The sequence below is a fragment of the Hyperolius riggenbachi genome, chromosome 1 (assembly GCF_040937935.1).
Source record: "Hyperolius riggenbachi isolate aHypRig1 chromosome 1, aHypRig1.pri, whole genome shotgun sequence".
Lineage (NCBI taxonomy): Eukaryota > Metazoa > Chordata > Amphibia > Anura > Hyperoliidae > Hyperolius > Hyperolius riggenbachi.
In genome coordinates this window covers 604,603,758-604,630,220 of record NC_090646.1, presented here as the reverse complement: position 1 = coordinate 604,630,220, position 26,463 = coordinate 604,603,758, and the positions used below count along the sequence as shown (strand labels likewise).

At 43.0% G+C, this 26,463-nt stretch overlaps 1 protein-coding gene across 6 annotated transcripts in view; it reads right to left on the bottom strand.

Moving 5' to 3' along the window:
• The window catches only part of KIF2A (kinesin family member 2A), a 129,103-nt gene that overhangs the window by 47,155 nt on the left and 55,485 nt on the right, over positions 1 to 26,463 (bottom strand). For 2 of the 6 annotated variants that reach the window (XM_068249643.1, XM_068249662.1), the window contains exons 3-8: positions 22,480 to 22,599; positions 14,350 to 14,404; positions 13,535 to 13,600; positions 9,680 to 9,783; positions 8,824 to 8,919; positions 2,951 to 3,005 (exon numbers count right to left, since the gene is read on the bottom strand). In XM_068249643.1, the coding sequence (XP_068105744.1) occupies positions 2,951 to 3,005; positions 8,824 to 8,919; positions 9,680 to 9,783; positions 13,535 to 13,600; positions 14,350 to 14,404; positions 22,480 to 22,599 (496 nt within the window). Of the gene's footprint in view, positions 1 to 2,950; positions 3,006 to 8,823; positions 8,920 to 9,679; positions 9,784 to 13,477; positions 13,601 to 14,349; positions 14,405 to 22,479; positions 22,600 to 26,463 lie in introns of all 6 variants that reach the window. The other 4 variants (XM_068249626.1, XM_068249658.1, XM_068249650.1 and 1 more) reach the window with 3 other exon arrangements.

Here is a 26,463-nt window from a genome sequence, read left to right as displayed (position 1 = left end):
ACCTACATACCTACCTATACTGAAGGTCCCTTTACCTACCTACCTAAAGGCCCCTACACCTACCTAAAGGCCCCTATACCTACCTACCTAAAGGCCCCTATACCTACCTACATACCTACCTATACTTAAGGCCCTATACCCTGCTACCTATACTGAAGGTCCCTTTACCTACCTACCTAAAGGCCCCTATACCTACCTAAAGGCCCCTATACCTACCTACATACCTACCTATACTTAAGGCCCTATACCCTATATACCTATACTGAAGGTCCCTTTACCTACTTACCTATACTGAAGGCCCCTATACCTAGTTAACCACCAATACTGAAGGCCCATATACCCTGCTACCTTTACTGAAGGCCCATATACCCTGCTACCTTTACTGAAGGCCCATATACCCTGCTACCTATACTGAAGGCCCATATACCCTGCTACCTATACTGAAGGCCCATATACCCTGCTACCTATACTGAAGGCCCATATACCCTGCTACCTATACTGAAGGCCCATATACCCTGCTACCTATACTGAAGGCCCATATACCCTGCTACCTATACTGAAGGCCCATATACCCTGCTACCTATACTGAAGGCCCATATACCCTGCTACCTATACTGAAGGCCCATATACCCTGCTACCTATACTGAAGGCCCATATACCCTGCTACCTATACTGAAGGCCCATATACCCTGCTACCTATACTGAAGGCCCATATACCCTGCTACCTATACTGAAGGCCCATATACCCTGCTACCTATACTGAAGGCCCATATACCCTGCTACCTATACTGAAGGCCCATATACCCTGCTACCTATACTGAAGGCCCATATACCCTGCTACCTATACTGAAGGCCCATATACCCTGCTACCTATACTGAAGGCCCATATACCCTGCTACCTATACTTAGGGCCCCTATACCTTGCTACCTATACTGAAGGCCCCTATACCTTGCTACCTATACTGAAAGTTACCCATATTGAAGGCACCCATACCTAGCTAGCTATACTGAAGGCACCTTTACCTCACTACCTATGCCTGGGTACCTATACTGCGGGCAACTATACCATGGATCGCACAATTCTTATGTGCAGGATTCGTTAGAGTCGGGATTCGAAAGGTTCGAGATATTCGAGAACCTTTTTAGATTCGGATCCGGATTCGGAGAAATTGTGGATTCGTCCCATCCCTAATAATTACCTTCCGATTGCTTACGATCGTAAAAAGTGCATTGAAAGTCGCATCTACTGAAAGAAATTCTACCGATATTGGGCACCTTGGAAAGGAGCACACACCACTCATACGGCCCAACTCCACTGGTAGCGTGAGTGTTTCTCAAACTACTCCAGCCAAAGGATTAGCATGGCAGCAGACAGCTGGTACTTCAAGTATTGATAAAAAAATGGCAGCCCTCACGTCTCTCACTGCAGGTTTATGATGCTCATATAGTCACTTGGTCCTCTGATACACAGTACTCTGGGTTTCCTCAAGCTCATTAGCGTTTGGTTCTCTAGAGATAATCTCTTCTCCGTCAAAGATTTCTCCTACAAGGAGAGTTCATAGAGAGGAGCATGACCAGGTGATCAATTTGTACTCCTGATGAGTAGACTTTTTGTGGTTCGGGTTTTTGGGTCAGTTGGTAGCTACTAGGCATGGTCAATGAGATGCAAATGGTTCTGAGTTCAGGATTATGCAAATATATACAACTTGAAAAACACACAAATCGGTGCCATCTTACAGAGTTTTAATTGATTGATCTGTTTTCAAGCTGCATACATTTGCATTCCAAATTTGCATAATCCTGATTGAACTCAGAACTATTTGCAGCCCATTGACCACTCCTAGTGGCTGCATGTCAAACTCCATCACATAAGGGGTAAAATCCAAATTGATACTGTAAAATTCTGTTTGTAACCTATTGCATGGCACTGCTTTTGTTGTATGTGTGAAAGTTTTTGTGTAATAAAACTTGCTTGAGAAAAAAAAAGTTGCAGCGATATTGGTTAAGATTTCACATTTACGGAACAGACTCAAACTGACAATGTTTCAACCAGACACACGGTCACTGGTAAGAAGGCAGCGTGCTGTCATCTGCAGTAAAATAGAGGAGGAAATGGAAATCACCGGCCTGTGCTGTACACTTAAAGAGAAACTCCGACCAAGAATTGAACTTTATTCCAATCAGTAGCTGATACCCCCTTTTTACAAGAGAAATCTATTCCATTTCACAAGCAGACCATCAGGGGATGCTGTATGACTGATATTCTGGTGAAACCCCTCCCACAAGAAACTCTGAGGACCATGGTACTCCTGGCAGTTTCCTGTCTGTGCACCTTGTTGCATTGTGGGAAATGGCTGTTTACAGCCGTTTCAAACTGCCTAAAAAGCATGCAGCAGCTACATCACCTGCCAACAGTAAAAATGTCACCATGTAATAAATGTCAGAATGTAAATCAGGGATTTAAAACATTTTACAACGGGCAAACACTGACTAAATCATTTATACATAATTATTGTAAAAATGAAGCACTTTTTTTATTACATTTTTTTCAATGGAGTTTCTCTTTAATATCATGAATAGAAAACGTTAGATTTGTACAGTAGGATGCCCAGGCAGGTGGGTTATGGGGGCAGAGACTGCAAACAGCTAATAGCGGTTTGTGGGTTTTTTAACGCAAAACCACTAACTGTAGACCATTTCCTTACCCATATATGACCGATCACAACAGGAGATGGTGAGGGTGCACATGTGCATGGCAAAAAATGATGTGCACATGTCACTAATGGCTTGCCATCTCCATGGTAATGCCAAGCGCCAGGTTGCACCACTATATGTAACTTCCTCTGTCGTATGAGCATGTGTACAAGGTTCCCTCCTTACATTTACTGCCTACAATCATACTAATTTTAAGTGGCTCTGGAATGCTTCAAATGTGTGAGGTGGCTCTTACCTTTCTTATTAAGTGGTCGTTTTCTAACACATACACATATCCGGTGCTCATCTATCTGTAAAGCAGTACAGAAGTAGAATATTAAGCTCACCACATATTTTATAAATAGATTTCTTTTGTCAGTGATCCATTAAAAATAAAAAATCATTACATTTTAATATACATATGTACACATACATAAACAGTGTACACATTAGTCCCAGGTTAAAATGATCTGTACATGACATTTTCCAATAAAGCGGTGACTTATGGTAAGTATTTTAATCTGATAGCTTAAGGGCTCGTTTCCACTATCGCGAATCCGCATGCGTCCAACGCATGCAGATTCGCACATGTAATGCAAGTGGATGGGCCTGTTTCCACTGTAGCGTTGTTGAGGTGCGTTTTTTCAGCGGTAAAAAAACGCACAAAAGAGCCAACGAATTCGCCTGCGAGTGGAATGCATGCGAATTGCCGCTAATGTATTTAATAGGAAATTCGCATGCGGCTATGGTATGCGAATTTTCATGCGAATTCGCATAGGTATCAATGTAACTTCAAACAGGCAGTGACATGGTTAAATTCGCATATACCCTCACCTATGCGAAATCGCATGCGAATTCACAGCAAAAAACGCAAAAAAATCGCATCCGCATGCTATTTTATGCAATTTCAACAGCGGTGGAATCCAGGCGATTCTGCACCGCAATAGTGGAAACGAGCCCTCAAGCAAACCTGCAGCAAAAAAAAACAAAAAAAAAAACTTATGATATAATGAATTGTATGTGTAGTACGGATAATTAATAGAACATTAGTAGCAAAGAAAAGAGTCATTTTTATTTTCAGTTATTTCTTTTTTTTAATAACATTGCACCATTGGAAGTTCTAAAAGTTGGATTGAATATCTAAAAGAAGCTCTTTTGCATAGAGAAGCTCATTTGCCTAGATAATAACTGAAGTTTTTTTTTAACTCTTCCTGTACTGGATAATATGAAACTCTTTACTTTGATACTAATGTTCTATTTCTTAGCTGTACTACACATACAATTCATTATCTCATAAGTTTATTTTCATTTCAGGGTTGCTTTAATTTCACTACCTGGATTTGGACTAGCCAATCTTTTCATGGGGAATGTCACGTGATTGCCCAGAACCAGTTCATAAAAGGTTTAGATCTTCCAATAAGGGAACAATATGGCAAATCATTTGTTTACTGCACATTTTACTACGGGGCATGTGTTAATTTTATATGTGATTGTACAGCATTACATTTTACAGTTTTTTGTCATAAAGCTCCTTTAACAATGTAAACAATTCTATATTATACATAAACAGCACCTAAATGCAATCCCATAGCATGCAATTCAATACCGTAGTTATTTGGTTATGCTTCTGCAGTGCAAAGTTCTCTACATGCTCAGTCATTTAACTAGTATGCGGAGAGGGGCAACGGTAAGTACTTAAAGTGTACCGGAGGCGATATGTGACATGATGAGATAAACGTGTGTGTACAGGGCAAAACATTAATAACCAGGCTGTTTTACTACTGGTTTTTTTTTGCTGCCTGAAAGAGTTAATTTTTAGGCATGGATGTGACAGCTTCTGCCTTGTTCGGGAATATAGTAAACATCACTGATAAGCAGATTACAGCCATAAAAGTTTTCCTGGCAGACTATAACTTCTGAGAGCAGAAGGAGACTATATAAAAAAAAAAAAAAAAAAAAAAAAAAAAAAGGTTAAGTGCCTGTTTACACTACAAGAGCTTTCAATTAGTTCTTGCTAATGCAATCCTATGGCGGCTTTTTTTACAAAATCACATCACTCCAGCGTGAACACACACATAGGATAACATTAGCAAGAGTTTTTAAAATCACACGCTTAGAAAATCTCTTGTAGTGTGAACAAGACCTAAGACCTCGTTCACATTGCGTTCCGATCGAGTGGGCGTTCACGTTGGGCGTTTGAGGCTTCCCCCCCCCCCCCCCCCCCCAATTCCCGACGATTACCTGTGCGTTTTTTTCTTTGTTTTTTTTTTTAACGCTGTTCTAAGCTGAGCGATTGTGGTTTTTCACTTCCTGACGTCAGGTAGTTAACTCTTTGAACCAGAAAATAATAAATACAATGTATTAATTATTAAAAAACCAAGTGCAATCACTGCACAAATCGATTTTGTGAACGCTTTGAGTTTCTCCTATACCTTCCATTGAGACTGAATCGCCTCAAAAATGGTCCACGCACCGCTTTACTGAACAAATAGCGCACGACCCGTGCTGATTTGAACATTCTCATAGACATTCATCGTACAAGCGTTTGGCAGGCAATTTTTAAAATCGCCTGCGTGTGGGAAAAAAAAAAAACCGCCTACAGTGTGAATGAGCCCTCATAGTTAACTCTGGGACACTTATGGTGGCCATACATGCTACAATTTTTTCATTTTTTTCGATTAGATAATTTAGTTTGATGTTTCCGTTAGATCAAATATAAAGACTTTTCCAGCATGTCCAAACAGATTTAAAAAAAAAAAAATTTGGGATAATCATTCGAATTTCTTATTCGATCATTTAGATTGAATAAACAGGAAAATCGAACATTTTTATTGTATAGTGTATTAGATTGCCACTGAGCAGAGCCTACAAAACATTCAATCTACTTTGTAAATGTGCAAATATAAAATAAAACCATGGGATATCTAAAAAAAGAAAGTCATTTTTAGGAGTAGGGCCATAAATACAATGGCTTATTTTCTCCGTTTATTCTCATATCGGGTTCACTTTAAAAGGAAAATAGTCACAGAACAAAGCAGAACTGAAGATTAATTAAAAACAAACTTTCACTTACCTGAGGCTTACCAAGCCCCCTGTATATTCTTATTCGAGTTACTGTTCTGCAGCGGACGGTAACGCGAAGAAGGATACGCATGGCCAGGGTTGCGGAGGCACAGATGTGGTCGACTTACAAGTGGGTGGTAACGAAAATACAACGCGGAGAATGGAGGATCATAGAGGACCAGCGTGGGACTAGATGGCTGCAAGGTGCTTGGGGAAGTGAAAAGGTTTGTTTTTAATTAACCTTCAGTCTATAAATAAATAATAAAAACGGGCACCCTCTAGTAACTTCATTCCTTATATCAAACATATTAACCACCTGAGCGGTCTGGACGAGCTCAGCTCGTCCAACACCGCCGGAGGTCGCCGCTCAGGCCCTGCTGGGCCGATTTTCATCAAATAAAAAGCAGCACACGCAGCCGGCACTTTGCCAGCCGCGTGTGCTGCCTGATCGCCGCCGCTCTGCGGCGATCCGCCGCGAGCAGCGGCGAAAGAGGGTCCCCCCAGCCGCCTGAGCCCAGCGTAGCCGGAACAAAAAGTTCCGGCCAGCGCTAAGGGCTGGATCGGAGGCGGCTGACGTCAGGACGTCGGCTGACGTCGATGACGTCACTCCGCTCGTCGCTATGGCGACGATATAAGCAAAACAAGGAAGGCCGCTCATTGCGGCCTTCCTTGTTTATTCTGGGCGCCGGAGGCGATCGGAAGATCGCCTCCGGAGCGCCCTCTAGTGGGCTTTCATGCAGCCAACTTTCAGTTGGCTGCATGAAATAGTTTTTTTTTTATTTAAAAAAAACCCTCCCGCAGCCACCCTGGCGATTTAATCAGAACGCCAGGGTGGTTAAATTATCATAGCAGATTTTTTCAGCTCAGGACTGAGCCACACTGCTGAGTCCTTTGCAATCCATCCTCGCTGCGTTTGCATTTTGAAAAAAGCACTTCCATTGGCTTGCACTGAAATCGCAATGATCAGTTTTGCCAACATTTTTCAAAATTGCAGCGATTTTCTCATGATTTTAATGCAAGTCATTGGGAGTACCAGGGCTGTGGAGTCAGAGTTGGAGTCGAGGCAATTTTGGGCACCCAGAGTTGGAGTCGGAGTCTTCGATTTCATAAACTGAGGAGTCAGGAGTCGGATGATTTTTGAACAAAATCCACAGCCCTGGTAAGTATTAGACTAAGGAGTCGGAGTCGAGGAGTCGGAGCCATTTTGGGTACCCGGAGTCGTGGTTTCATAAACTGAGGAGTCGGAGTTGGAAGATTTTTGTACCGACTCCACAGCCCTGGGGAGTACTATAAAAAAAAAAAAAAAAAAAAAACAGTGCCGATCGATCGATCGCAAAGCATTTAGCTGTGTGGCTCAGGGCTCTTTCACAATACAGCCCGTTTTCTGCGGTTTAAAGCAAAGTCAAAACTTTGCGTTAACCAAGGTAAAGTGAAAGTCCATAGACTTTCATTTTACCTTTCACATCAGACGCTGCGTTTTGGCGAGTTGCGGTTCGCCGCACCTAGGAACTTTTAATCATCGGGAGCCGACGTTTTTCCCATCCAGTGAATTAATTAATACTGCCACTGATAGCGACACACCGCAGGGCATATAACGCATGCAGGAGAACGGCTCCTGCACGTGTTCTAGATGTGAAAGAGCCCTCAGCCCTCAAAGGAATGTGATTGAACCATTCAGCCTTCAGATCTTAGTTTGGACATCATTTTTCTCCAAACTTGGGGGAAGAGCACTTTATTTTTAAAGTAAACAAATGAAGGCCAACTACACATGGAATCATGTTCACTTCCAATAACAATCATATGGTTAGATTCTCCACGAAAAGAGGTGGAATTCTGCTGCAGACTGACCAGAAACGATGGAGAATGGTGGAAATAAGATCCCAGTAAGGACCCTTTTCCACTTTCCCTCATTCTGTGATCTAATTCTGATCACTCGCAAATCCTAAGACACTAGGTACAAATAGAACATTTCCATTGTTTTCAGTGTGATTAAGCGTGAATACTGCATATAGGAGCTCAATCACGTGCAGCGGAAGTTAGGGAGAAACGTGAATCGCATTGCAGCCCGGTCACGTTTCTAAGTGGAAAAGAGCCCTGACGTGAGGTATGAGCAATATTTGTCATGGATACTTACATGGAGCTTAGACGTTGGAAGGTTCTGCTGAATATGTTTAGAGGAACCCTTCGCTGGAACTGTGGCCTGTAGGGGGAACCAGGAAGCCTCTCTGGTCTATCCAGAGGCTTCCTACTACTAAGGTAAGCAATTTCCCCCGTTCAGGTACACTTAAAAGCGTTATACTGTGTTGCCATCAAAAGCTGGCAATAATCCTCAAATGAGTTTATGAGCACAGAGGAACCGTGGCTCTCTCTACAGCCGCAAACACAAAATGGTCTCATTTACGGCCCACCCTTTGCTAGGCTAAATCTGAACCATAACTGTGTAGTAGGAATGGTCAATGAGAAGATACAAATGTATACAAGGTTTATATAAATTATGTATGCAAATTTACACAGCTAGAAAATGAACCAATTGAATTCCACCTTGTCGGGAATCGATTAGTCCATTTTCAAGCTGTAAAAAGTTTCCTACAAAGTTGCATAATATTGCATCCACCTGGAATAATTGCACCATATAATAGTCAATCTCATTGACCATTTCTATTATTTAGCAGTCAAAAAGCTCCATATCCAGTGCAGGTCATCACTGAACTGCCACATGACTCCGCTCCAAACTAGGAAAGCCAATCACCCTCTTGCATACCTGGGGAATTACAGCAGCCAGGAATTCCTACTATAGCGACACTCAGAGTAATTTGGGCACAGTCAAAACACAGAGTAGAAGTTACTATAAAATACGAATTCAGCAGCCCGCAATAGCTGGAGGCCGCATTACATCTTTCCCTCACTATCCATGGCAACCTGGAAATGGAATAGTAATTAACGCCGCCAGAACTTTTGCAGGAGCAGGGTGAGTAGTTTTTTGGCTTTACCCCGTGCCCAAATCTCCCAGGAACTTAACCATATGTATGCTCCAAGTATGCAGTAATCAAAGCACAATTAACTTACAGGGTCTGCTGTAGTTAAGGGCCGGTAGTCCAAACTTCCTCTGAAATCTCGTATCATACACATAATTTCATAGTTTGGGTTTGTAGCCTCAACGTCCTGAAACAGAAAGAAAAAGATCATGAAATAAACAGCTTAGGTTATAAAGCAGATGAAGTTCCAATTGTTTATTCTTGTTTTAGAACTATGGTTTGTATTCTCTATTTTAAAGTGCATACACACCTCTTGACTCATTTAGCCCCCGTCAGGGATGGGGACCCAATCCGCTAGGGCGAAATCGTTGGGCCGACCAGTATAGCCACGTGTCAGCTGTGTAACTGACAAAGTTTTCTTTTGCTATTTGGAGGGGAGGGACGACGGAGTGGCGCATGCATGACGTTAGGTGGGTAAGTAGCATAGACAATGACTCTGGGTCAGGGGCTGCTGTATACATGCCTATCGGCTGCCTTAGTCAGGCGTGTGTACAGGCCTTGAGGCCATTCACACTAGGGCAATTAGCGGGTGATTCCTGCTAATAGCCAAAGTGCTAGTGATTTTTAAAGCACTAGTGCTATTGAATGTTAGTGCCGCGATTGGCGCCAATCACAGGTGTTTTGCGATTAGCGCCAATCACAAAACATGTTACCTGCAGCTTATAAAGTGCTGACCGCGATCGCTCTGAATCGCGGAAGTGTGAGCAGTGATTTTACTGCGCTAATCGCGGTAATATCACCCGCGCAAACCGGTAGCGCTAGGCGATAACAGTTTTGCGATATATAGTGTGAATGGGCCCTACCAGCACCATGGAAGATGCCAGAAATTATAGTGACAGATTAGTGATCTCATCATGGAGAGACAGCAGGGAGCAGCTGTTACACACCAGAGCCCTTTTTTCTCGGAGTTCTTGCTGCTGTAATCGTCTTTTCTCTCGTTTTTCCTGTAACTTTTCCACTTCCTTCACACAGTTGGATTTCCTTCTCGCGGCTTGTATTAAAAAAAGAAGAAAAGTGAAAGTTCAATACCAACATTTCAGCAGACTTACAATATTTGAGTGGGAAATTTGTAAAATGAGAACAATTACTGTTCCATACATCACCATTACTTAGCGGATCGCCATCCCTTAAAAAGGCACCAACAGACAACTTTAAAGAGAATCTGTAACAAAATGTTCATCCTTATTTCTTCTATCCTATAAGTTCCTATACCTGTTCTAATGTGGTCTGTCTAACTGCAGCCTTTCCTAGTTGCACAGTGGCTGTATTATCTCTGTTATATGATCTAATCTTCTCTCCTCTGTCGGCTCTGTCGGGCTGAGGCAGTCAGGCTGGAATGTGCTGTGCTGCTTGTGATTGGAAGAAACTATACACACCCTCTCCAGGCCCCCTGCACACTCTGTATGACTCACACACTGAGCTACTCTCAGCCTATCACTTGCTATGTCTTTTGTTTGTAAACACTTCATAAAAATGGCAATCACAAGCCAGGATTGCAGCAGGGAGTGGCGGAAACAGCACAGAGGGGCCCAGGAGAACATAATGAATAGAATGGTATGCTTTTTATTGTAAGAATTTTACAGTACAGATTCTCTTTAACAGGAAATTAGAAGATGCTATGGCTGGCCAGAAACTTCAAGCACCACATCATCAAGTGATCAAGTGTAAAACGACGGACCTGAGAGGAATGTGGAGGCTGCCATATTTCCATTTAAACCATGCACAGTGCCTGGCTGTCCTACTGATCCCTCTGCCTCTAATACTTTTAGCCATAGACCCTGAACAAGCATGCAGATCAGATGTTTGACAGTATTGCCACATGCTTGTTTCAGGTGTGTGATTCAGACATTACTGACCTGCCCTATGTATGACAAAGCACCCACTAATGATACATTCTTGATTGCTCATTCTAACCAAGTCTATGTAGTAGAAGGGTAAACAAAGTCCAAATACTTTGGATACATTAGGCAGTCCCTCATATTACAGAGAAGTGGTAAAATTGTACAATCGAGACTGTATCATTAGTGAGCACGTTAAAGTGAACCCGTGGCGAAAATAAACGGACGAGATAAACAATTATATTTATCCTCCTACTCCTAAAAATGACTTTAGACATCCCAGGATTTTATTTTATATTTAAACATTTAGAAAGTAGATTTTACGTTTTGTGGTCTCTGCTCAGTTGCAGTCTATTAAGTGTCTGTAAATGAAAATACATGAACTAGATTGACCCTTTCTCTCCCTCTGCCCTCAGAAATATGTAGAAAAATGTATTCTGCCAGGAAAATTTTTATGGCTGTAATTTGCTTATTAGTGATGTTTCCTATATTCCCGACAGGACAGAAGCTGCCACTTCCAGTCTTAAAAATTAACTCTTTCAGGCAGCAAATAAAACAGCCTGGTTATTAATATGTTTAGTACTGTACATATACATGTTTATCTCATGTCACATGCAACACTTTAACTTCTCTAAGACCGCTCCATGCCAATGGGTGTGGCCGCAGCGGCAGCCACAGGCCCGCCTAATGCCAATTGGTGTCAGGTCCTGTAGCCGGCTACTAAAGGAGATTACGCGCAGGGTGTGCGCGCATCTCCTTCTCGGGGGGCGGAGCTCCGCCCCCTCTTCAGTCTCCGAGCGGCTATCGCTGATCAGGAGACTGTTAGACGGCTTAATAGCTGTCTATTTACATAGTGCAGTGCAGCGCTGCGATCAGCAGCGATCAGTGCAGCGCTGCGATCAGCAGCAGCGCTGCACGCACTGGGGTCAGCCCTGTGACACGGCTGTCCCCCTGGGGGACAAGAGAGCGATCGGCTGTCATAGGCAGAAGCCTGTGACAGCCAATCGCCAGGATTGGCCGGCTGGGGGGAGGGAGGGGGTTTGCTAAAAAAAAATCCTTTGATCCCTCAGCTGTATCAGCTGACTGCCACTGCAGAGAGTTCATTTTAAACACAGGATGTTAACAATAGGTCTGCTTCCATGACAGCCGAAAGTAGATACAAATCCTGCAATAAATCTGTAGTGTATCGGCTGTAACAAAGAAATGTTTTTCTCTAAAAGATAGTATGCTGTTGCTTATCTTAATTTTTAGAGCAGAGAGGAAGTTCTGCGTTTAGGTCCGCTTTAAGACTCAATTTAAGAAGTATAAATCCCCATTAAGGTACACTACACCACACTACACTACACCAGCGCTGGGCAAACTACGGCCCGTGTGCGCTGTTACACCGGCCTGCCGATAGGCGGCCAGATTCCCCGCCTTCCCCCCTTCCTGTAAAATTGCACTCGGCCAGCAGGGAATGTGAAACTCACCTCGCTCACGGAAGTCCCGCGTCGTGTCTCCATGGCAACAGAACGTCATATGAAGTGACGTCAGGAAGCTCCAGCGTATTACACGCTCGCAACCAGAGTGTAATACTCTGGCACGTTCTGAGGTCACATCATGCGACGTCCTGTTGCCATGTAGACGCGACGCAGGACTTCCGTGAGCGAGGCGAGTTTCACATTCCCCGCACGCAATTTTACAGGGATGGAGGAGTGGAATTTTAAGAATGCAGCCCGTGGTCCGCACAACGCTCTCCCTCTTGGCTTCTGGTACCATTAAAATTGGTGGCTATGAAGTTGTGCTTACAATAAAACTAAATTAAAAAAATAAAATAAAAATAAGGCAATGCTAACTAGCCACCCTGATTTAGTGACAAAGGCTTCACCAATCGGTGCAGTTAGAATACATACAGCAGCCATCACTTAGGAAGCCTGGGCGCCAAAGGACACTATGCAAAGAAATGGAGAGACTGCTCTGAGCAATCTTAACTAAAGTCTGTATACAATTTTAACCCATTAACAGCTTCATAGAGTTATCTCATTTGAGATATGTGCTCTGCTTTTGACCTCAGTCAGCAGAACTGCTGTAAACTCTTAGAAGGCTTTGATCTCCCTCTACTAGCAGAAAATATAGTAACTGAAAGAAGTCCTCTGTTATTGTCTCAAACTGCCCCCTAGTGACAAGTGGCCATAAATACACATTGCAGCAGTATTAATTAGAAGCAGGGAAATGTAACAAATAAGAAATAAAAAAATGTGCTAAAATAAATTGGCCTGGAGCACTTGCAAGCCTCTAAACAAATTGGTTGCTTAAGGGTTAAACAACTTCACTGTTAACAACGGTCACTGGAAAGGAGCATTGAAAAGACACGCTGCTTGACTGTAGCCGAGCAGTATGCACTGTCAATGGAGAGGGAAGGAGGGACACATAAGCATCCGTCATCCGCTGTTGTGGATTGCTTAGCAACTTGTTTACCACCAAAATACTAAAGCATTATACTCCATCAGGCAAGAAAAAAAAAAGAAAACTGCCAGCAAAATGTTACCACGGACAAGAAAAATCCATGAACTCACTAAGACACAACCATACACATATCACCCACTTTCGTGAACATGCAACAGAAGTGTGCACTGTATATTCATTTTTCATGCAAATGAATCTGTCTCTATGGTGATGAGGATGCCATCTGTGTAAAGCTACGGACATGATGAGATCATGGAACTCAGTGGGAAAGGGTGCAGATGCTTCATACGTGGACCATGACATCGCTAAGTGAGATGTTCTAGGATCTGGATGCTTGTGATTTCTAGAGAAATATGAAAGTGCACACAGAATATGAAGCAATCCTAGACGTATGTTACATACAAGGAGGGCCAAAGTCCTTTTTTCCAGGTTGATCTGGAGATATATCTGAAACACTACCATTCTGCTGTGAGGAGGGTGGCGGTTCCAATGGCTGGCTTGGCCGTGCCCGGGCTGAACCGACTGCTGCAAAGAAAAAAGGACGCCATTAGGAGAAATCAAAGCAAGTCCAGAAAGTCAGACTAAAAGCACATTTAGTGGGATAGGTCATACGGGTTCCTCTGGATCCATGGACATCATTACGTCACATAACAAAAACTCACTTCCAAATGTGTATTATACTATTAAAAAAGCACCATATAAACCCATTAGGCAATAAAGAGAGTGTTTTGATTGTAACATTCATGTTAACCATGTTATAAACAGCAGAGATAGAGTAATGTCATATGATCTTGTCCAACTTTAAAGACAGGAATATGGAAGTTGCCATATTTGTTTGTTTAACAATTCCAGTTGCTTGGTTGTCCTGCTGATCTTTCTGGTCATAGCGTCTATATCATCCACCTGAAAAACACACAGCTAAATCTTATTTAGATTTTTGTCAGAAATATCTGACCTGCATGCTTGTTCAGGGTCTATGACCAAAAGTATTGGAGGATCTGCAGGACAGCCAGGTAATTAGCATTGTTTAAAAGGAATTCAAAATGGCAGCCTCCATATTCCGCTAATTTCAGGTGTCCTTTAACCCCAAATGCATAAGACTGAACTCCTGTATTTTTCTATTAAGACGCTCCTGATCATAAGACGCACCTAGGTTTAAAGGGCAAAAACCAGGGGGACATTTTTTTTATTTATTTGTTTATTTTATTATGTTGATATATTACAGGGCGTTTGGTGCTGCTAAGTGGCCAAAGTTGGCAATCTTCAAACCTCACCTCTGTTGTCCCTGGCAGGTGTCTCCTTGTTAACTGGAGCTACAGTACGTCGGTTCTACAATGAAACAAAAAAGATTTTCATGTTCAACACATAATATAATATAATTGCAGTCTGCAAACATGAAGTGTAAAAACAAACAACCTTCACAGCCCATAGTTACAGATTGCCCAGCAAGCTCATGGTGAATCAGAACTTTTACCTTCTTACAGAAGGTATTTGCGATTATCTACATTGGAGAGAGCAAATGAGGAGTCCCACAGTGCATCACCACTGAATATGCAAATCATCTATGTTGTCCCTGATACTAAACAGACCTGATGCACTCCTAGGAGTTCTGGTTCACCTTGAGCTTGCTGGGCAATCTGTAACTTTGAGCGTTTCAAGTCCTACCCCATAAAACCATATTAATCCATGCTATGCACCGATGAGGATCAACCAGTCTGAAACAGACTGTATTCATGTTGGATCAGTTTGGTTCTGTAATATTAACAAGCTGACACATCATTGCATTCCAGCAGTTCTGGAGGAGTGTTTAGATAGGACTGATTACCGAGGGAATTGCTCATCTGTGAATTGCTTGCCTATAACACTACAGTATCATCCAGGCTGCACAAACATGTGAGCAGACAGAAAACAAGGCTCATACTCACGCTCAACAACAGTCTTTAATGCTGGAAATACACCATGAGATTTTTTGGCAGATAGATGGTTCAATAGATGATTTCCGACATGTCCGATCGTTTTTCTGACCAATTTTTCATAGAAGTGAATGGAAATCGCTTAGAAAAACGTTCAGAAAACCGATCGGACAGTAAATCTGCTGAAAAATCTCAGTGTATTACCAGCATTAGACACTGAAGTGAAAAAAAAAATGATATAATGAATAGATTGTGTAGTACAGATAATTACTAGAACATTAGTAGCAAAGAAAATAGTCTCATTTTTATTTTCAGTTATAAAGTGTTTTTTATAACATTGCATTATTCTCTGATATTTGCAGTTTACACACTACTCAGCATTCTAAATGATTTTACAGAGCAGGCCAGTGAACTATTGACCTGTCCTCTGCAGAGAAAAAGAAAATACAGTGACTGACAGTTGTGATAATAAGCTTCAGAAGACAGATCTCTGCCACTTTGAAAGCTGTGGAGCTCAATGGCTCTTTTGCATAGGTAACAACTGGAGTTTCTTAACTCTTCCTGTACTGGAAATAATTTTAGCCTTATGTCTCTGCTCCTAATGTTTTATTTCTTAGCTGTATTACACATACAAATCATATCAATTTTTTTTTTGCTTCAGTCTCTCTTTAAAGTGAACCGAGCACCTTTTTAGCACTCAGGACATTTCTATAGCACATGAAAAATGCATGCCAACAATCTGTTTCATTATTAAAATAAACTTTCATTTACCTTTGTATTTTACAATCAAAGTAGCAGTATTAGCCTGTTTCAGCAGACCTGACCATCCGCAGAGCTCTCAGGACGCTAATTCTTTTATTGAGCCAATTACCCATAAACAAGCAATAGCTTTTCTCTCAACAAAGGGGGTGGGTAATTAGGACTGTTTGACACACACTGTCTTTGAAGAAACAGTCCTTCTGGGTAATTAGCTCAATAAAAGAATTAAGCTGGCCATACACTGGCCCGATTTGCCGCCGTTTCGACAGCAGATTCGATCACTGGGATCGAATCTGCTGCCAATCGATCGCGCTACACGCCGAATTTCGATCCATTTCGTCCGATCCCGTCGATCGCTCCGTGCGGAAAATTACCGTCGATCGCCCGCGGGTAGGGAGCACGTCACTAGCGGCGTTCGAGTGCCCGACGACCGACGCAATAGAGAGGCAATAAAATTCCCTGCTCCGCCGGCGCGACTACCCCCGGTCACCGCTGCTCCGTGTCCGCGCTGGTCTCCGGCATGCTTCAGTTCCTCCTGCCCGGCAGGAAGTTTAAACAGTAGAGGGCGCTCTACTGTTTAAACTTCCTGCCGGGCAGGAAGCAGTAAAGCATGCCGGGGCCGGAGACCAGAGCGGAGACGGAGCAGCGGTGACCGGGGGCAGTCACGCCGGCGGAGCAGGTAATGTATGCGGCGGGGGAGGTGAGCGGTGGCAGCAGCACCACCCACCACAACAGATTGTGAACGGTTTCAGGCTGAAATCGGTTCACAATCTGTTTGCAGTAAAGGTAGCCATACGATCCCTCTCTGATCAGATTCGATCAGAGAGGAATCTATCTGTTGGTAGAATCTGATGGCAAATCGACCAGTGTATGGCCACCTTTAGCATCCTGAGAACTCTGCGGACGGTCAGGTCTGCTGAAACAGGCTAAAAATACTACTTTGGTTGTAAAATACAAAGGTAAATGAAAGTTTATTTTAATAATGAAACAGATTGTTGGCATGCATTTTTCATGTGCTATAGAAATGTCCTGAGTGCTAAAAAGGTGCTCGGTTCACTTTAAATGCACAAAAATCAAACAACTTGAAAAAGTTGGACAACTTTTGTCGGGGTGTTATCACTGATGAAAGGCGAACAACAACTGATAAGACGCAGCTCAGTCAATCCAACTGTTGAGCCACATACACACGTTCAACAAAAGTTATTATAAAAAAAAAAAAACAACTTTACAAACAATTACAATTAAAAAAGTTGGAAAGATACGAATATGTTCTAGTTAGTAATGGAAGTCATTAAACAGTCATAGCAGACTTCCGTGCACATTGCCATGTTGGACACAACTTCTCTCAGTTGTTCGTCAAGTCAATCCAACAGTTGGATTGACTTGAGCTGCGTCTTAGCAGTCATTGGTCGCCTCTTATCAGAGATAACGCCTTGTCGGTTTTAAGTCTTTTACTTGACAAAAGTTGTCCAACTTCTTCAAGTTGTTTGACAATTGTGCATTTAAAAGACTTTTGTTGAGCGTGTGTATGAGCCTTAATGCTGGGTATACACGATGCGTTTTTACAGTCGATTTTCTGTCTGATCGGTTTACTGCTCAATTTTCCGCTCAATTCTCTTATCTTTTCTTATCAATTTCCATTCACTTCTGTGAGAAATCAAGCAGCAAAACGATCGGAAGTAAGATCGGACATGTCGGAAATGATCAATCAAACCATCTATCTCCTGAAAGAAAACGCATGGTGTCTTCCCAGCATAACAGTACTGTACCTGCATTAACTGGTGAGACCTATGCTTCCTGTGGTAGCGGTTGTGTGAGGATTGCATGGAACTCCCTGCATTCTGATCTAGCTTAGGCACCGCCTGTGACTTGCTGAAGCATTGAAATGAAGCAATGACTCACAATTATCTGCTAAATTAAGATACAGTACTACAGTATACCTTATGTGCTTAAAGGAGTTCTTTCGCAAATGAGGAAAAAAAATAAAAAGTGGTTTATGCATAAACTATTAATCATCCTTCTAAAATAGTGTAAAAAGTTTTTTGTTTTTTTTTAATGAATGGTTTCATCAATACAACATGTAATGTAAACAGTGACGGATGACGTCACTTTTACTTTCATTTCACAACCATAACTCCTGCCTACCTAGTTTTCAGTGGTATAATCCACTGCCAGCAGGACTTGCCGTTATAGCTATAATGGCTGAGCTCTGCTGAGCTCCTCAATATGTGTTTACATTGTTGCTAAGCAACCAGATGGCAGGAGCAGGGAGTCCTTTGTACAAAGAGTCATAAGCTGCTGGGAGAATCAGACAGAATCAGTCCCATCTACACCATATGATTCTTTGTAAGTTGAGATTCAATTTGATTTGATTCATTGATTCGATTTGATTCAATCTGACATGTCCGATTCATGATTTGATTCAATTTGAATCAAATTGAATCATGAATCAGACATGTCAGATTGAATCAAATCGAATCAATGAATCAAATCAAAATGAATCGAAACTGACAAAAAATCATATGGTGTAGATGGGACTGATTCTGTCTGATTCTCCCAGCAGCTTATGACTTTGTACAAAGGACTCCCTGCTCCTGCCATCTGGTTGCTTAGCAACAATGTAAACACATTGAGGAGCTCAGCAGAGCTCAGCCATTATAGCTATAACGCAATTCCTGCTGGCAGTGGATTATACCACTGAAAACTAGGTAGCCAGGAGTAATGGTTGTGAAATGAAAGTTAAAAAAAAAAAAACACCCCTAACAAATGGATTCGCCTCCCAGTCTGTCATCCATCACTGTTTACATTACATGTTGTATTGATGAAACCATTCATTAAAAAAAAACAAAAAAAACAAAAAAAAAAAACTTTACACTATTTTAGAAGGATGTTTAAAGGGAACCAGAGACTCCGGACATGAAAAAAGAAAAAAAAAAAAAAAGATTTCATACATACCTGGGGCTTCTTCCAGCCCCATAAGCCTGGATCGCTCCCACGCCACCATCCTCTGATTCCTGGATCCGCCGGTACCGGGTCCTGTCACTTCCGGCGGATGCGGCCAATTGTCCGCATGATCAGGGGATCCCTCCATATCCTTACGCGTGCGAATGCGCAGTATGCAGCCGCACGCGTAAGGGTATTCTGGGAGCCCCTGTGACGCGGAGAATTGGCCGCGTGATGCCGCCGACTGGCCGAAACTACGGGACCCGGAACCGGCGGATAGCGGCGTGGGAGCGATCCGTGCGTATGGGGCTGGAGGAAGCCCCAGGTATGTATAAAATCTTTTTTTCTAGCGTCTCTGGTTCCCTTTAATAGTTTATGCATTAACCACTTTTTATTTTTTTCCTCATTCGCGAAAGAACTCCTTTAAGTATGACAATTTCTAAAACAGTAAAGTGCTTGACCCGGTCCCTTGAAGTTTATTATAAAGAAATTCTACTGTAGTACCAAAACCTTAGGATGAATTAGCATCTAGCCTACACATTTGGACTCAGTCATTTTCAGTAAGTGAGCAGTAATGGCAGTCTACACAAAATTACCACAGATTAGTTTAAATAATTTTGGCCTGGAGGAGTGCACATGAAAAAGCCATACCCCGGGCATCTTTTCCCATTCATGATTATAGCAACATCAGATGGGATTTGCTTCTCGGGCAAACAAAATGTCCAATTCATTTATTTGTTTTTAAAGAAATGCATGGACAGTTTCCCAGAAGCATAAAAGAAATAGAGCACAGTGCGTAAAATGTAATATCTAAATTCTGATTTTATGTCCTAAAACATATTTGCACGATTGTAGCAGAATTAGGCTCCAAGGTGCTAAAAGGGAACCCAATGTGAAATAATACCAGTTGTCTGGCAGGATAGCAAGGCCATTTGTATTACAGTATCTAAAATTAAATAAATAGCTCAGCCTCCATATCTTTCTCACGGTAGGTTCCCTGTAAAGGGCAGTACACACAATGAGGCAGCCAGTCAGGGCCATCTCACTGAAAAATCTAGCATTAGTACAGATGTCCAGGGGTCGCTTTAATGATCCAACATCCCAGATTTTTTTTTTTTTTTTTTTTTAAAGCAACAATTGGCCATTGCTTCTTATATTGTCCAAAGTGTGGTGGTGAAGAGTCAGAAAGCAAGCTGCCTCTGAGTCACAAGAGTAAGGGCTCGTTTCCACTATAGCGAATCCGCATGCGGGCACTGCATGCAGATTCGCATACTCAATGTTAGTGGATGGGGCTGTTTCCACGTGTGCGGCGGCGTTTTTCGGTGCGGGAAAAATCTGCACGACAGGGTCGTCAGATTTCGCGTGTGGCAGGAATGCGGGCGAATCGCCGCTAATGCATTTAATAGGGAAATCGCATGCGGCTTTGTCATGCGGATTTCCCCGCGATTTCGCATGCGATTTCGCATGAAAGGCAATGGAACTTTACACAGGCAGTGACATGGTTAAATTCGCCTGGCTCCTTGCCATGCGAAATCGCATGCGAAATCGCGGGTAAATCCGCATGGGGAAACGCAGCCGCATGCGATTTCTTCAGCGGTGGAAACGAGCCCTAAAGTTACAAATCTTTTGGCAGGAAAGACTATTTCACCATATATAATATATACTGTACTAAGCAGAACTGTCAGCACTTTTGTTAACCTCCTTAGCGATAATCACAAGTTCAGCTCGGGGTGGAAAAAAACATGCCAGGAGGGGTTATCACAAGCTGAACTCATAGTAGCCACCGGGAGGTTACTGCAGAGTATAGCGCGCAGCAGGCATTTTAACATACCTCCCGGGGGATCCCGACATCGGCCGCCATTCTTCTTCCTCTCCTCTGAGGCTCTGCTTCCCCTTGGTGATATCACTGTCATCACGACGACAGCCAGCAATCTCACTATAGGGTTACAGCGCCACCCGGAGGACAAACGGAAAATTGCAGCGCTGGATCTCAGGAAGGCAACTGAATGCTGAGCTGCTGGCAGAACTCCCTGGTAGCGTGATTTTTGCAGATTTTATGATCTAAAAGCATGCAAAAAAATTGCACTGTTTTAGACCCTAAAATCCAGAAAAAATGATAACCCCCCCAAGGAGGTTAAAACATCAGTAGCAGATTATCTGCGCAGACTTTCTGCTTTGTATGGAATATGCACCGATTTGTGCATGTATGGGAATACTTCCCACACTTGGGGGTTTATTTATGGTCCACATATGCCAAATAAAACTATGCCACTTGTGCACGGAGGGGAAAAAAAAAACATGCACAACCGGTTTCGTTCGTCTAGGCATGCGTGGACAATACATGCATAAGATAGGTATGGATGTGCTCGTACACAGACAGAAGCGCGGCCACGAGATCTTATTTGACCAGTCCTTGGTGTATATATTTAAAGAGCCTAGTTCTGGACTGCTGAGCTGTAGGAGGATCGGTGACGCCTCTGGACTATTCAGAATTTATTACTAATTTTACCATGAATATTTGCTTCATGTATGTTCTAAGGTATGTACATTCACACAATTTTGCAACAGGGATTGGAACTCAATTCCTCAGGCAGCAGTTCTGAGGACAGTTCCGTACAGATCTGTCATTAGGCTGAAGGCCAGCGAAGCATTCTGTTCCTATGGTTGGGGGGGGGGGTGAAAAGACAATAGGAGAAGCAACAACAAATTGGCATGGAGCAAGAGGGGTAAACAGAACAATGGTGTTGGCTCGAGCTCCAAAGAGATGATCCGGCAGACCACTGGAGCCACTGTACACATACTAGATTCTTGGCTGAGGCAGCCCTGACTGGCCATCTTGGCCGACAACCATCAAGAATGTGTAGGCTTTACCCATAAAGGAAACCAGATTTATACTTGCTGGGAGCTTCCTCCAGCCCCATCAGCATTGATCGCTCCCACGCAGTCTTCCTCTGCCTCATCGTTCTCCTGGTAGAAGCCCGTTAGCCTGGCCAGTCAGGGTACACTGCGCATGCGCGGCCGTGTCCTGTGGCCAGAAGCGATCTGCGCCTGTACCGCTCCCAGCCGCAGGAGCAAGACTGTGGTGTGTGCGGGCGAACTGCCCCGACTGGCTAAGCTAATGGGGCTTCTACCGGGAGAACGCGGAGGCAGAGGTAGACTGCGTGGGAGAGATCAATGCAAAGGGGGCTGGAGGAAGCCTCAGGTATGTATAAAACTTTTATATCTATTCGTCTCAGGTGCATTTTAAAGGGAACCTCAGGTGAGAGTTATATGGAGGCTGACATTTATTTCTTAATTTGCATATTCAGCAGTAGTGCATTGTGGGTAACCACAAATGTTCCCTTATAGCTGAATTATTGCAAATTTCCTTCTGTTTTAAGAAGGCAAATTACGCCAAGCTTTGCTTTTTTAAGTAGGAGGGCTTTTTGGTCCCTTTTATCTCTCTATACATTCCTAGTAGTTTGGGTCACCCTGAGCTGCTTGGTTACTCTATTTCTTAAACCATGCAAATTGCCTGGCTGTCCTGCTGAGGCTCTGTCTCTATTACTTTTAGCCACAGACCCTGAACAAGCATGAAGATCAGATATTTGACTAAAATCTGACAAGATTAGCTGCATGCTTATTTCAGGTGTGTGATTCAGACACTACTGCAGCCAAAGAAATCAGCAGGACTGCCAGGCAACTGGTATTGTTTAAAAGGAAATAGGACAGCCTCCATATTTAACAGGTAACATGTAATGTAGGCAAGGTCAGCCTGGTGAAGTCTGCAGTGACAGCAGAGGAACTGACCTTGACAAGCTTGTTGGTCTTTGTGGTTGGTGTTGGAGGAGGTGGCATTTCCAGACTGGGTTCGATTTCATCATCTGGAGCCAGATCCGGGTTAAGAGAAAATATACTTTCCAAATCGATCTGAAACATAAGAAAGCAGCCAATTACTTCACTTTGAATCGGTTATTTCAGAGATGAAAACTCTGCAAAAAGTGACCATTTATCACTCAATACATGGGGAACTCACAGATGTATATAGAGCATTCAACATAACTGCCACACAAGCTGCTGGTGCTATATAAATCCCAAAATGTAATTCATAGCAATCAGAAATATCAGAAAGAACAAAGCTAGAATATTACACATTTAAAAACTAAAAAAATTACTGCACAAAAGGCTGTACACATAGAATATTTTCCAATATCCCCTTCAGAGGTTGTTTATGGTAGAAATGCAGGTGTCATGAGCTGCAATCCCCACTTTGTGGATCAGCACCAAATAATCACCCCACCAGACACCACACAGTCAAGCGCTGCCCCATCACCCCTCCTAATGCCTGCATACAACAGTGCTCAGTTATAGCAGAGCAGCATGTCTGTACAGTGCTCCTTGCCGAATCAGCAGTTTTCAGCGCGCAGCTCTGAGAGCCGAGCGCCGGAACTGGGCGCCCCATAGCAGCAATGCTATGCTGTGCGGGGCGCGTAGCGGTAATTCAGGGCTCTGGCGGCTGCCAGACCCCGAATTATATCTCCTGAGTTGCAACAACTCAGAGGGGGAATAGTATTTAACGCCGCCTCGGGGTTTAGCTGCAGCAGGAAGAGCCGTCATTCGGCTCTCACCACGCCAAACTGAGCAGCACCGAAATAATATGCACCCGCTCCTTGCTACTGTCCAACATGAACTAGGTGAGGGTTTTAAACATTTGTCATCAATCCTTTTTTAAAAAGCCTCAGTCATGATCTCTGATTTCAGTTAAAGTTACCGTTAAAGAGGAACTCCAGTGAAAATAATGTAATAAAAAAAAATGCTTCATTTTTACAATAATTATGTATAAATGATTTAGTCAGTGTTTGCTCATTGTAAAATCTTTCCTCTCACCGATTTACATTCTGACATTGATTACATGGTGACATTTTTGCTGTGGGCAGGTTATGTAGCTGCTCCTAGCTGTTTTGGCTGTTAGAGGCAGCTGTAAACAGTTATTTCCCGTCTGTGAACCGTGTTACATTGTGGCAAACTGTCAAAACTACCGCGGTCCCAGAGCTTCTTGTGGGAGGGGTTTCAGCACAAAATCAGTCATACAGCGCCCCCTGATGGTCGGTTTGTGAAAATCAATATATTTCTCATGTAAAAGGGGGTATCAGCTACTGATTGGGATAAAGTTCAATTCTTGGTTGGAGTTTATCTTTAAAGGACAACTGTAATGAGAGGGATATGTAGGCTGCCATATTTATTTCCTTTTAAACAATACCAGTTGCCTGGCTGTCCTGCTGATCCTCTGACTCTAATACTTTTAGCTATAGACCCTGAATAAGCATGCAGAAGATCATTTTTTTCTGAAATTGTCAGATCTGTCGAGATTATCTGCATGCTTGTTTCTGGTGAGATTCAGACACTACTGCAGCCAAATAGACCAGTAGGATAGCCAGGCAACTGGTATTGTTTAAAAGGAAATAAATATGGCAGCCTCCATATCCCTCTTGTTACAGTTGTCCTTTAAGTGAGAAGTAATGTGGCCAGTTACTTACCTGGGGATTCTTCCAGCCCCCTGAAGTCCTCCTGTTCTGCGCCGTCATTCTGCTCTGCCCCGTCCCCCCGCTGTCCCCCTTTGAATGCTGAATGCACGACCCTGTGCCGAGCTCCTCCATGTGTATATAAAAATGGCGCCTGTTAAAAAGGGCTCCAGATATAGCCGTTATTTATCTTTCAGTAAAATGGTCACCAGGAACTGCCATAAAATACCATTTAAAATACTCGTATTGTACCATTCCTTACTGTAAAACCTATTGCATCTAGTAAAATCGGCACTAGGAAAAGTGATAAAATATTGGTTAATTTACCATACTACATCATTCATATAGTACAGTAGAATCTCATTAAAGTGAACTCTGATATAGTAAACTCAGTCCTCAGGTCCCAGCAAATGCATCTGTATAAATATACAATGCATGAGCAATTCTGATATAGTAAACTATTTTTCCTGTTCCCTTGCAGTTTACTATATAAGGAATCTATAATATTGGTAATATTTACTGATATTCTACTATGCGTTAATCTCTCCATATTCTCACCCCCGCCCCCCCATTGGTGCCTAACATTAACCCTGCTAATAGGTGCCATTATTACACGATACCGCGCCTCTTAGATGGTGCTGGCCAGGAGCGTTCTGCTCTCGCACTGTGAATCATTTTCTACTGTACATGCACAGACCACTCCCCAGCCACCAGAGCGCGATCTAGGCAGACACGTGGCAACTGCACGTGTCCAGTAGCCAGTGACTCGCTAAGTCATACAGCTTTCAGAGGGGGACGGAGCAGCACAGAATAACGGCATGTGCAGGAGTGGTTCCAGGGGCTGGAAGAAGCCCTAGGTAAGTAACTGGAGACATTACTTTCACTTAACACATCCCCTACAAAGAAGCTGTCTAATAACCCCAAAAGCAGCACAGGACCTTTTTCAATAAATACTGAAAACATTGGCACCATTATTGTATAAAGTTCACTTGAGATAAAGCTGTTATACCAGGGAGCTCTTGGTAAGCACAAGGTTCAGAGGGTGCCCGTAACCAAGCAAAAGGTGGAGAAACACCTTTCTAGAAAAAACTATTGGCCTTGAACCTTCCACAAGTCGACAAGCGGGACAGATTTCTTGTGGGTTTGTTTTTTACCCCCCTTACAGAATCTGGGCTGCCTGTACTCTTTGTTGCGCTGAAATTAGTCTAACACAGAGTTCAGATTCCAGACTACAAAAGGAATACAAATGGGGTTTTCAGCTTCGGAAATGTATAGCTGCAAGTTGAAATGAGAGGGTTATTATGCAATAACCCTAGATCTACCATAAAAAAGAAACCGTGAATTCTGTTCTTAGGATTTTTTTCACTAACAGATGAAATTTACATAAACAAAATTGAGAGAACATATCAGTATAACACAAGCATTTCCTAATTAAAGATTATATGAAAAATGGCCTTCACATTTCAGTCTGCGGCCAGATAGGATTTTTCAGGCTTAAGGCCCAGTGCACACCAAAAACCTCTAGCAGATCTGAAAAACGCTACAGGTTTTTGAAGCAGATTTCACAGTGATTCTAGGCATGATTAGAGAAGTTTTCTAAACATACCTAGTGGTTTTTGGAGCGTTTTTGTGTAGCAGATTTCATATATTGTTACAGTAAGGGCCGGTACACACGGACGGCAGGCGGCGTTGGGGCGGCCAGGAAGTCGCGTCGTCCTGTGACGTCCCGTTCGGTGGTGGCGGTACAGAGATCGGCGCGATCGGCGTTTCTCGTCCCCGCAGGGGGACATGAAGCCGCGCCGGCTAGCCGTCCCTGGACGTTGCATGCGGCTTCTAGGGACGTCCGAAACGATGCGTTAAATCGGGATCAGAACACCGCGTTTATGCAATCGATGGTAACCGCGCAATGCTAAACGCTCCTATTCACTTGAATGGGAGATTTTAGCCGATGGGTCCCGAACGCTTGACGGTAGACGCTGCCAAGCGTCCGTGTGAACCGGCCCTAAAGCTGTTACTGAACAGCTTCTACAGGGAGTGCAGAATTATTAGGCAAATGAGTATTTTGACCACATCATCCTCATTATGCATGTTGTCTTACTCCAAGCTGTATAGGCTCGAAAGCCTACTACCAATTAAGCATATTAGGTGATGTGCATCTCTGTAATGAGAAGGGGTGTGGTCTAATGACAACACCCTATCTCAGGTGTGCATAATTATTAGGCAACTTCCTTTCCTTTGGCAAAATGGGTCAAAAGAAGGACTTGACAGGCTC